Here is a 13,282-nt window from a genome sequence, read left to right as displayed (position 1 = left end):
TGAATTCATAGTTTTTATCCTTTCTTAACCCAAGTGGCTATGACTTCAAACCCACATCCACCTCCTATTCCATCTCTACGTCTTGGACTTCAGCAGTGATGGAGTGCCACGCCTTCCAAATTTCTCCCATCATCACGGAGCCTTCTGGCAGCTGGCTCTCACTTCTCCTTTCTTCGCCCTTTCCTCTACTCAGTGGGCACATATAGGAAGCATATTCTAGGTTTTGTGGTTTTGAGGCATTCTCTGCAAGTAGAGACATATTTGAAAACCTGGAGGTTTTTTTTAAAATTTTTATTTATTTTATTGAAGTTCAATTTGCCAACATATAGCATATCACCCAGTGCTCATCCCATCAAGTGCCCCCCTCAGTGCCCATCACCCAATCACCCCAACCCCCACACCACCTCCCTTTCCACTATCCCTTGTTCAGAAAACCTGGAGTTTTAAAGCCTAAAGGACAAAGAGAAAAGAGCCGAGTCCAACACTTGTGACAGGCCTGTGATTAGGGAGTCAGGGCCAAAGTTCAAAAGGCAAATGAAAAGCCAGAAGTAGAAAGGACCACTTGTAGTCTAGTCTGTCAAGAAAAAAACAAAAACAAAATACAAAGGAGTTTCAAGAAAGAGGTAGTGGTTATATCTTGAGGGAGAGTCCGGAGAATTATCATTGATTTTGAAGACTAGTAGGTAACTAGTGGTTTTTAAGAAAACCATTTCAATGGCGTGTTTGGTACAAAACCCAGAATGACGAACAAGTGAGACATGATAGATTGCTAATGAATCCTAAAGACCAGACCCAATTACAGTGTTGAATATCTGTGAATACGCCCTGGTGCCATTAATAACACCTTTTTGACACGAAGACTACCTAGTTCTCCTACTTAGCCTGTCTTTTCTAGCATCCTTTCTTTAAATGTACCATAATTAATAGGTACTCTACAAGGCTAGATATTACTCTTCTTTTATGTTCTAGGTAGTTTTTCCTCTTAGGGACTGTGTCTGTGTTCCTGGCTTCGGTTTTCACATCCTTCCACACAACTTGCGAATATACTAGACATTTATATTCAGGTCCCTCACAACAGGCATGCCTAAAAAGGAAAGTTGTAGGTTTACCCTAGAGTTGGTGCATATTTTGTACTAATTATTTTCTCAATAGTAACCCTCTGTGATTTAATCACTCAGAATCAAGACTTTGCTTATCTTGTACCTTATATAAAACCAGGTTTTATTTTATTTTGCTTTACATGGTTAAAATGGATATTTTGCAAAAGATGCCTGGAGTTTATGAAATGTTTTTCTGGGTAAGTGATCGATATTTTTAATCTCATTAGTTTAGGATATGAAACTTTTAATTTTGAGTAGGGGCAGAGTTTCTGTAAAGGCGAGACCTCCTGATGGATTTATGAAGAAAGCTTGCTGGCTTGAGGCAAGTGAAGACGAATTCCTGAGAGTGTCAAGTAGACATTTGACATGAGGCATTCAGCCTTTACTCAGCGAGCATGTCTATCACCGTAGAAGCTGTCAGAATTCTGTCTGTATAGTGACAAGGTTCCAGGCAGAATCAGGAATGGGATTTTTTTTTTTTTTGACTGATTAGGAGGAGGATATATTAACCCTTAACTGCACTAGTTTGTGCACGGAGTATTATTTCACATATAGATGTCTCACGTTAATTTGGAAACAAGTTCGTTGGCTTCACTGCCAAAGTTCTGCGTTGCTCTGCCTCCTTGCACCTCTAAATAACCCATCCTCCAGCACTGCACTTGGAGCCAGAAGAGTTTGTTGGGTGCCTATATTTCTCTGATTTTCAGCAGGTTCCTCACCCTTCTTTGAGACCTTCTAAATTTGCAAAGCGGTACATCTGCATCGCTAAGGGTCTTCATAGTGTTAGCGTTGTAACAGTACAAACCTTTGCTGTTCAGGAGACCCACAATACAAACCACATTTTTAAGTTTTCTAAGTCACTTAAAGTCAGAGGCAGATGAAATTAATTTTATAATATATTTCATTTAACCTAATATATCTAAAATGTTATCATTTCAACATGCAATCATAGAAAAACCACTGACGAGATAGCTTATGTTCAATTTCTACTGTCTTCAAAAATCCAGTGTATATTTTTACTTATAACAGCACCTCCAGTTTGTATAGGGGCACATTCCAGTGCTCAGCTGCCACACGTGACCCATGGATGCTACAGTGGACAGTACAGATGTGGTCTCTTTGTAACCAGTTAGTGTAATCCCAAGGCTGTCACATAGTTGCGGGTATTGGATGGGCTTGTCTCATCTTTGATCTCTAGGCTGAAAGAAAACTCCCCTAGCTCAAGAATAAGCTCAGACCTTCAGGTTTATAAACTAGGTTTTTTTTTGTTTGTTTGTTTTTTGTCATGTGGTGAATTTATATTCTTTCCCTTCCTTGGCCACATCTCTACCCATCCAGCTCCCCATAACTGTCCCCATAGCTGCTTAAATATTGAAGGGCATATGAACCCAAGACCCTAGAGGCACACATACCCACTCACCCCCCACCCCTCCTGCTGGTTCCTTAAGGCATAAGGTGATCCCTACCTATTTGGCTCCTGACCTTGATAACTGGGCGGGATCCGCCTTTAACCATGTTCACGTCTTTCCAAAGGCCTAGAATTAAACTATTTAGCCATCCACTTCATGCTTATTTCCTGATCACTTGGCTTCCCTAGATGAGGATCCACCCCAAACAGCAGGTGCCTCCATGCCCTGACTTATTACAGCCACCGCAGGGTGGCAGGCACATCATTCCAAGCCCTTTTCCTCCCAAAGCCTCAGTTTATCTCTGTCTCTCCACCTCCATCTCTCTCATCTTCTATCTTGATTTCTTTAGGGCTGACTTTAAACGTTTCTTGGAACTCATGGTGACTTGTAAACTACTAGATACGAACATAAATTAAAAATATCAAAGGGAAGAATCAAAGTGTACATGTTAGAAAGGGACACCCAGGCAGTGAATGCTGTCTTGATCTTTCAGTTCAGAAATGCTGGCCTTTTCTTTTCATTTCTCAATATGCACATCCTTCATCTTTTTGCCAGCATGTGAGGAAATGTGACATGTACCTGGTCTGTTCAGAGAAAGCGTCAATTCACCGATCTTCCCACCCCTCGGCCGCCTCTAATGTTTGTACATTGCAGAATGAAAATATTGCTCAGAACACACCGGGTGAACATTTAGTGGTAGCTAAAGCAGGAGTTGGGGAGGCGGTGGCAGCACTGACCAGCTGCAGGTGGCACCGTGGGACTGCTCAGGGACAAAACCCAGGACCCCTGGGTTTCAGAACCCAGAGGCAGGAAGGAGCTTGCAAACTGGGAAATGGTTTCACCCAATCTGGATAGTTTTCTTCAATTGTGATAGAAAATATGCTAAGTACTGTGTTTTTTTTTTTTTATTATTTTTTTTTATTGGTGTTCAATTTACTAACATACAGAATAACACCCAGTGCCCGTCACCCATTCACTCCCACCCCCCGCCCTCCTCCCCTTCTACCACCCCTAGTTCGTTTCCCAGAGTTAGCAGTCTTTATGTTCTGTCTCCCTTTCTGATATTTCCCACACATTTCTTCTCCCTTCCCTTATTTTCCCTTTCACTATTATTTATATTCCCCAAATGAATGAGAACATATAATGTTTGTCCTTCTCCGACTGACTTACTTCACTCAGCATAATACTAATTAAATTTAACTGAAGGAGTGCTGGATGGGCTGGTGCAGACGATTTGGGGAAATGTGAAAGCCTAGCGTGCCACAAACCTGAAGCCTGGATTTCCAGAAGGAACAGGTTCCTGATAAGGGAGAGGCCCCAATAACAGCTTTGGGCCTGAAGATCTTTTATAGAGTTTTGCTTTTATAAGGACAGATACAGATGATTATTCAAAACCTTTTATGCCTCTTGCTATTGTAGTATATTTGCTTACATTCTCTCTCCCTTTCTCTTTGTAGCAGTTTTCTACTTCAGTACAGTTTGGTTTTTGATAGTCTCTGAAAGACTTTGTGATGGGTGGCAGTCAAAAGTGGGATTGATATGCCACCTTGAGGCTCCAACTTTAAGTGGTGAGGCAGGAAGAGGGCATTTGGCTTCTAGGAAACTGGACCTTTATAGGGGAAGTGAAGAGGAAGAAAAATTAAGCTTAATCACAGCAGCTAATGTTAATTAAGCATTTCCTATTTGCCAGTGCATGCTAAGTAATGTCTACACGTTATTTAATTGATAACATAACCCTAAAAGGCTTGAGAGACAGATGAGGGAAATTGGAAAGATTAAATGGTTTACCTAAACTCGCCCAACTAGCTTGTGATGGAGCTGGGCTCACTGGGATCTGTTTCTCCCTTCAGCCCTACATTCTGTTGCCTTCTGAGGAAGTTGGTGTTGGCTAATATGGCTCTTGGATGAGAAAAACTATTAAGGACTGTGCAAAGCAAAGATACAGATTCACTTCTGCTAAAGAACTATGATTAGCCTAACATTGATGGCACTTGAGAGAATTTCATGACAAATCTTGGCTATGAAAGGCAGGTGACCTCTCATGACATCACAGTTATGTGATGATGGAATACTAAACCAGCTGACTGTATCCAGGAGAAAAATGGAATATTTGTCCACTGGAAAAGAAAGTAGGACATATTTATGCAGTTCTTTTTTTTTTTTTGTAAAGATTTTATTTATTCATGAAAGACAGAGAGAGACAGAGAGAGAGAGAGAGAGAGAGAGGCACAGACACAGGCAGAGGGAGAAGCAGGCTCCATACAGGGAGCCTGATGTGGGACTGGATCCTGGGACTCCAGGATCATGCCCTGGGATGAAGGCAGGGACTATACCCCTGAACTACCCAGGGATCCCTATTTATGCAGTTCTTAAATCAGTTGCTAAGAAAGGAGAAGATCCCTTGATTCAAATAGGTTGTTATGCATTTTCTTCTTCTGCTTAGGCCAAGTGTGAGAGACAGAGAGTGGATGAGAAGTCCAAGTGTCCTGAGGGCTCCCGCATAGTAAAGTATCATATGGATTCTTGGCCACTTTCTTTGAAAAAACAGGAACAGCGTCAGAAGGTTTGAATGAGGGCTGTTGTACAAATTAAAGAATTAGTAGAAGATCAATTCATGAAAGTTACAGGGCACTCGTTTCAGTCATTTGAAAAGTATTTTTATTTCATGCACTGTGGACTAATCCCCTATCCTTCCCATCCATCTTGGTATTAGTGTTCTTCCTACGATTTAGAATTTTTCTTTGCAGGCTCCTCTTCAGAGGAAGTTAGTTTGTTGTGTTTTGTCTTTCTCTTTTCTTTGTCTGCATCCTTTCACTTCCTAGTGATCTTTGTCACTTCCTAGTCATTTGCATGGTTGCCAGGACTCTGGGACTTGAGGATTTTTTTGTAAGTGACTCAGGCACCCATCCCGGGAGATGTTGGGTGTTGGAGGTATGTCAGTGAGCCAGTAGGAAGGTGGGCCGACTGCTAGAGACTTTGTCCCTCCAGCCTCAATGAGTCTCCACTGTCTTTGGGCTATGACCTGGTGCAGGTGTTCTTCACCCTTTTCTAGCCTCTCTCCTACTGGCCAAGAGGCCCACGAGGGGTCTCATTCATATGTGGCCTCCTGCCAGGAGGGGTTAACATTTACCCCCTATTATCAGACAGAAGCTAAACTCCTGTCTTCATCTGCTTGCCATTTTGTGTTTGGTTTGCTTCTGGTCCCTGAAGATTTATTTTTCCTATCATTGTGTCTAGAGTGCAATGGGTATTGCAAATGTGAATACATGACATTATTTTGCCAGGAAAAAAGAGACTTGTTTCACCAAAGCATAAGAAAAAAAATTCTAATTTAAGTCTACCTGAAAGAAAGTAGATGGACTTGTGAGTATAATTCATAAGGAGGAGACTGAGTGTTCATCTCTTGGAGAAGTTTTAGAGAGATTGCCTTCTTTACCGGGGACATCAGACTCGATTTCCACCAAGTTTCATCATGTTTCTGAGAGTCTCTGAGTCACAGAGCTGTTTACATTTGTAGTCAGTGATTCCTGATTGCTAGGATTCCTGAGTTTTCATGTCTTGTTGTAGTTTATTAGAGGGATCTTACGGTGTGCAGTTCGTGCTTTTAGCAGCACAGGTACCGTAGCTAGCAGAACTATTTAGCATCTGACCTATACTTCGACAGCAAGCTTTGTTAATACCATCTGTAAAAAAACTAAGAACGTGTGGGGTCAGAATCTATGGAGTCATCTAGGAGTGACTTGCTCAGTTTGAGGGAATAGAGGGACTTCTAGATACTTCTTTAGATCTGGATTTTTAGTTTCTCATATTGGGTGAACATGATGGTATGCCTTTCTAGGAGGTAAACACAATGTAGGCTTCTTAATGGACAGGCAAGTTTTACTTCCTGGGAAGAAATATTGTGGTGGAGAAAGGATGGAATCTCTAGATGGAATCAAGAGACCTGATAAGATTCTGATGCTGAGACTCCTAATTATTTAGTCTTGAGCAAATTACATGACCTCTTTGCACCTCAGTTAATAAATCTGCAAATTAACTGAACTTGATAGAGCAATTGCTAAGATTTCTCCAGCGCTCCAAAGATTCCAAAAGAACATGCTGCTGTCTCCAGCATGGTTAGACTATATCCAGAATTAGGTTTAGGTCTTTATTTAAAGGCTCCCTGCACCAGAGTGGCTAAGATGTTAGCCTTGGTGTTTGACATATCTAATTTTGAATGCAAGCTATACTGCATAAATGATATGATATTAAAGAGGTCATTGAATCTTCCAAGTTTTGGCTTCCTTATCTATAAAATAGAGGTGAAAATTATTTCTACCTTACAGAATTGTTCTGAACTTTAATAATATGATTACAGAGCTTTACTCAGACATCAGCACATAGAAAGCAAAGGTATGTTCCTCTCTTTGTTCATTGTAAGCTCTTTGACAGCAGCCGTGTACCTTACTTATCTTAGCCTGGCTCATTCATCTTATTTCAGTTGCTTAGTTCTGTTTTATATGTAGTAGTGTTCAGTAAACGTACTATTAAAGCACAATTTTTAAAAAAATTTGAATAGGACTCGTACAAATATAGAATATATGCATGTCAAATTTATTTAGCTCTTTAATGAAGGAACCAGCAAGATGATAAAGTTGATTTATTAGAGAAGTAGAAGAAAAGGACTATGTAGTTTATACCAAAATAATTTTTCTAAGTTTGAGACATAAATGGTTAATGGCCTTATGGAAGAGTAAAACCAAACTTTTAACATAATCATTTATTGTCGACATTTGTATCTCCACAGTACAGAAATCTGTCCGTTAACCTACAGTCACAAAGTTCTTAGGCCTAGTGAAACACTGTTTTAGTATGACATTGGGAGGATATGCAAGTTTCTTTTTGCTATTTCCAAGTTTGGGATAATTATTCTAAATAGTTACAAGACCAAACCTAAAGTATTATTTATCTTAGAAAAAGATTAAATGGGAATATGATTCTAGTATATAAGTATCTATTTTCTGCCTAAACTTATAATAAGTCCCTAGGACCATCCATAATTATGTTTTCATAATGTTTCATTAAGAAGAATATAAGGATGTTTAGGAAAATGCTACTAATTTCTTACATGATGCTATGGAGGGTAACCATTTAATGAATGCTTACATGGACCATATCAAGGGCTTTATATATATTTTAGTTTAATCTGTAAACAATCTTGTGAGGTAGGCATTATCTCCATTTTGAAAATCAGGTAAATAAGTCTCAGTGAGGTTAAATAATTTAATCAAGATTATGTAGCCAATATGAGCCAGAATTGAAATTCAGTCTGATTCTGAGTTTTGTATTGTTTCCAGTGCCTCTGTTATAAACCTCCCTAAAGTTCAAACTGTTCTGAATTTTAAGGTAGATCTCAAGTTAAACATATAGGTTAGTGGGTCTAGTTTTGCTTATATGACAGCACATACAAAATGGCCCTTCTCCCTATAAAGGACTTGCCATTTTGAAACTGCTTGAGATAAGTGGTCTGTTTCCTGGCCACTAGATTAAAACATATATGTTTTCAAGAAAAACCGTTTCATTTGCTTTTTAAAGCTCCCTTCTCTCAGGTTGTCTTTGTAACTTACCTATCTTTCTTATATCTCTTCTGGCCCCCACAATGTCTCTAGGTGGGCTGGATCCTTTCTATTCTGGATGAACTACAGCTGAGCCCTCAGCCTCCCGTCGGGGTCCTTCCTCTGGGGACTGGGAATGACCTGGCTCGAACTCTCAACTGGGGAGGGGTAAGAACTTTTCTAAGGGGCTGCCCATACCATCAGGCAGGAGGAGCCTTGAATCCACAGATGTTCTAATGGAAGGGAAATGTGCTTTTATTGTCCAAAGAATAAGTTAGAATTCAGAATCAGGGAGCCCATGCATAAGGATTTTATCTGGACCTTATTCAGTTTAAACCTTTAATCATCTAGATAAGAAAGTATGGTATACAAAACAGGAGTTAGTACACAGGCTTGGAGCTTCTTGAGGTAGCCATTGGAAGGCAGTTGGGTAGGTTGGCCTCAAGTCTTCATCTAAAACAATTACACAGACCTCAACTGATCCTGACTGTAGCCCTGGCTAGAATAGCCAGTCTGCTTCAGATTACAATCCTTAAGTCAAGAGAGTTACAGCTTTTTTGGAGCATTTTGTTTTTTTGGTTGATGCCATCATTGGCTTTGTTGGGCAGGTAGCCAGCTGTCCTTTCCACCATAGAGCCAACTTTAAGCAAGCTTAGTGGAAGAAGTATACCTGTCACTATCTAGCCATTTTATTAATTTTTCTAGGGTGTTAAGATAGTAAGAAGACAAATTTGCTAACATATGCGGTCCCACCAGCTTTTTATCTACTCATATGAGAGATTGGGCTGGGCTCCATGAAAATTCTCTTCAGATATTAGCAGATACTGATTTGACCTTTGTGTGAATTAACTTCCCTTAGGTGATAATTATCTTCATATATTAACAGATATTGATTTAACATTGAATGAATTAACCTCCCACAGGTCTTTCTTATTTTTTCAAGTGAGCATAGTATAAATGCATTAGTTGCTTTGTGCAAATATACTTATCACTGTTAACTCCTCTCATCTACATCAATAACTTGACTATCCTTAATAATCATGCTGCAAATAACACATACTCAAGGAGTGAGTGGGTGTCTGATACAGCTGTGCTTCAGACAGACTTGCCTTAGGTCATAGAAGGAACACAGAAAGAGCTCACTACAAGGTTAGGGAGAGGTGAATGAGGTGGAAGGTTAATAGAAATAGTTGTCTATCATATACCACCTTGATTCTTTTCCTCCTTTTCCGCACTCACACTTGTTCTATATATGTCTCAGATTCCTCTATTAGGAGGCTTGGGGAATCCTGTTTTCATTCTGATAGAAGCAACCAGCCAGCATGGCCCTCAAATGCCTACCAGTGACATTGGTTGTTGATGGTGGCAAAAATTACTTCTCAACTTAAATCAGTTAGAGCAATATTTCTATGCATATTGTCTGTGACTATTGTCCTAGATTCTAACTACTTCAAGAAAACCAGTTTACCTTCCCAGCCTTGATAATTGTAAAATAAACAGAGATCTATAGCAGAAGGGCTCTTGCTTGCATGAAATTCCTTTGGCTATACTGTTCCAAGTGGCAATGGGTGTATTCTTTGATTCCTTAGGGCTACACTGATGAACCTGTCTCTAAGATCCTTTGCCAAGTAGAAGATGGGACAATCGTACAGCTGGATCGTTGGAACCTCCATGTGGAAAGAAACCCAGACTTGCCTCCAGAAGAACTTGAAGATGGCGTATGTAAGGTGAGAGAGTTTTTTCTTCAGTGGAAGGGAACCCTGGAGCATGTACCTGAGCCACAGGAAATATACTGCTGGCTGGAGAAGCCTATGCTGATTCCTTCCTATGAGATAAGAGGATGATGTTTGAGTTTATGGCTATTAGGACTACAAATATGACACTCCTTAGTGATTCTGCCCCCATAGACTTCTAAAGATTGAGGTTTCCTACCTGCTTCCAGACCTCTGTCCTCAACTTCCACACCAAAGAGAATGTATTCATTTTCTAATCTTTCAAGCATTGTAAATTCATAACCTATGAGAAGGTGGAAAATATGGGTGGTGTAAATTCATAACCTATGAGAAGGTGGAAAAATGGTCCTGAAGCATTAGGCATATGGTCTTTCAATGGAAAGATAACCTCCCAAGATTTCTAGTCTCTTACTAAATATCTCTTATGTATAAGAAATATTAACTTAGTCCATTTCATTACTTGATTGAGACTTAAAGATGCCTAAATAAATATTTTGACTTAGTATTTTTCCTTCAGTGATTGAGCTTTCATTTCCACCCAAGGCAAACCAAGAGACACAATTGTATATATGTTAGTATAGAGCTTCAGTAGAACATTTGGTTCTAAGTTCTGGCCTCAACTTCAGATAAATCTGACAGATTGCCAAATAATAAATAACCATGTTCTGCATATTACTTTCCACTTTTCTTCTGTGATAGTGTTTTCAAGGTTTTGCATGCATAAGAACCTCCATATGCATCTGTTAAAAATGCAGATTATGGGGCCCAGTCCCCATTAATTCTGATTAAGTAAGTGCAGAGTTAAGGCCCTGAACCTATACTTTAAATGACATCCCTACTTTATTGGATTATGCAATTGATAGAGCCAAGATTGTCATGGATGTTTCCACTTTAAAATATGTTGAACCAGATATCCTTCCCAACTAAACCAAAACCTATTTATTCATTAGCAACACGATCCTGACCAATTGTGATAAACACTCAATCTATGGCTAAGATAAGTTAAAAGGTGTTTTATTTTGTCTTCATGTTTTTTTTCCCCAAAACTATGATCCAGAAATTATAAGGTTTCTAACAGGTATCATGACTGCTTAGTGGATTTGCATTCATAATGTCACAATGTTGTTTGAAACCACAGGTATCATTTTGGGATATGATGTTTTTTTCTGATGTGTTTGACCTACAGAAATTCAGTAGAATACAGCCAGTGTGAAAAGAATTATACCATATGGAGATTTTACGGTCCTTTCCCCACCGAACTTAGAATGCTTCGGCCGTCAGTAGAAATCTCTATTTAAATCTCTTCCCAACAACTTAAGAAATGGAAAGACTCCTTGGTACAGCCAGGGAGCATTAATTCAGATAATTAAAGGGCTTTGAAAACTTGGATTTTGGAGGAGATGTGTAGGAAATTGGGACAATTTTCCCTGGAAAATATGAATAAGAACTTAATAACAGACTAAGTTGGGATATTATTTAGGGAATGGCAACCAGATGTTCTCCTAAAGTTATCAGTGAATGCTAAGACATGGGTTAGAATTGTAGCCAAGAAAACATAAATGGTAGGGATGAACATATCTATGCTTTTGGCAAGATCACCAACCCTTGCTGTCATTACTAAAGCTTGGTATTTTGTTTAAGTGCAGGAACTGGACATTCTCAAATATTAAGCCAGGAGAATGAGACGTGATTTTGGCATTACTCTGTGTTTTGTTTCTTTCCTGCTCTCCAGTCAGTTGTAAACATTTCTAAGGGGGCTGATTTGACCTATGAGTTTATTATAAGCTCTGACTCAGGGCCTTCTGTAGGGGGTTCATTCTTTCTTTCCATTGGAGACCAAGGCAATCTGTTTTCTTTTCTTCTGTATTAATATCTCTCTTTCTGCTATTCTTCCTCTTGTTTCATTTATCTCTTAATGGGATAAAGTCCTCACTCTAGTCAAACAAAATCTTACTGATTAAGGAGCATATGAACACGTTTGATAAACTTACTTTTGAAATCTTGAGGATTAAACACTTCTAACAGAAGAGAAGTATATTTCTATCTGGAGGCTAAACCTGATAATTATCTGGAAACATTATCCAAGCTGAGATAAAATTGCTTCTCTATTTAACATTTACCTTCTACTCTGAGTTGCAGAGGGAAAAGTGGAAGAGCCACAATTTCCTTTCTAGCATTTTCCACGGGCTTTTCTAATTGTTCTAACATTAAAGCCTTAAAAGCACATGAATTTTGCAGTTATGAAGAAGGATTGTAGGTTGTATCATCTTCTTTACTAAGCTTGCAGTGGTAACAGCCAGGGACCCAGAGGACTATAGGAAGACTTGTGTGTGTACATGCATCTGTGTCTGCATATTTCATGGTCTACTAAAGATACAAGATCTAATAGACTTCTGATAGATTCAAATAGATTCAGATTCAAATAGAAATCTGAAAAATACTAACAACTATGTATACATATATCTTTTTCCCCTGTAGATCAGGGATAGCTGAATGTTTCCCACTGCCTTATTGCTTATGACATATGTCAAAAATATATTTTAAAAAATTAAAGGGTAAACATTAAATATTATTCATTATAAGTTGCAGTATTAATATGCTGAATATAAATCCTCAAAAAGTTTATCCACTGATTAGCTTACACATGATCCTTCCAGTTGAATTGACTTTCTAAGTTTACTTAGTCATTCTTTGTAACTATTGCATATGTGCTTCCCTCAGCTCAATTGGACTCTCATTAATATCCACAAGAATAGTTCCCATTTCATAATTTGTTTTTGTTTCACTTGTTTCCTATACTACTTAAGATTCTTGGGAGTGTTATTTGATTTGAGCTTTCACTAATGAATTAAAAAAATCACCTGTTCCTTCTATGCAAACACCTTCTACCTCGGGTTGTGACTTCTCTTTTTCCCAGGGACTGCCCGAGAGGTGTCTGGCCTTAGGCTTTATTTTACTCTTTCTGCCCAGTTACACACCACTTCACCTCTACTTTGTTCATCATTTCAGCTCCCTCTGAATGTTTTCAATAATTACTTCAGCCTTGGATTTGATGCCCACGTCACACTGGAGTTCCATGAATCCAGAGGTGAGGACAACGTCCCATTTCCATCTCCCAGAGAGGAAGTTTCCAGCAGGTGTTTTGCATGTTCCCTTCTGCTTGCATATCACTTTAAGTATTGACAGTGTGCTTCAGTGTTGTTCATTTTAACTTTTATGATGACCCTGTGAGCTAGACAAGATAGGAACTTGTTATAGATAGGACCTTGAGATCTAGTTGTTTAGGTCTCAAAGATGTAAAGGATGGCACCAGATATATGTTTCAGGTCTCAGATTGCTTTTTTAAGTGTGACTAGAAACTTTGAAGTTAGTGAACTACTAGAAAGTGATAAAGTTTCTTTCACTCAAGTTATTAGGATATTCACAGCTTCTTGAACCACAAATTA

At 39.0% G+C, this 13,282-nt stretch overlaps 1 protein-coding gene across 1 annotated transcript in view; it reads left to right on the top strand.

The window, feature by feature from the left end:
- DGKI (diacylglycerol kinase iota) overlaps positions 1-13,282 on the top strand; it is a 429,239-nt gene that overhangs the window by 232,307 nt on the left and 183,650 nt on the right. Inside the window, 3 exon segments of the mRNA XM_077850064.1 lie at positions 8,158-8,271; positions 9,693-9,830; positions 12,846-12,924. Of these exon segments, the coding sequence (XP_077706190.1) occupies positions 8,158-8,271; positions 9,693-9,830; positions 12,846-12,924 (331 nt within the window).

The sequence above is a fragment of the Canis aureus genome, chromosome 15 (assembly GCF_053574225.1).
Source record: "Canis aureus isolate CA01 chromosome 15, VMU_Caureus_v.1.0, whole genome shotgun sequence".
Taxonomy (NCBI): Eukaryota; Metazoa; Chordata; class Mammalia; order Carnivora; family Canidae; genus Canis; species Canis aureus.
Note: the sequence above shows the minus strand (reverse complement) of the source record. Positions and strands in the feature narration are given on the sequence as shown.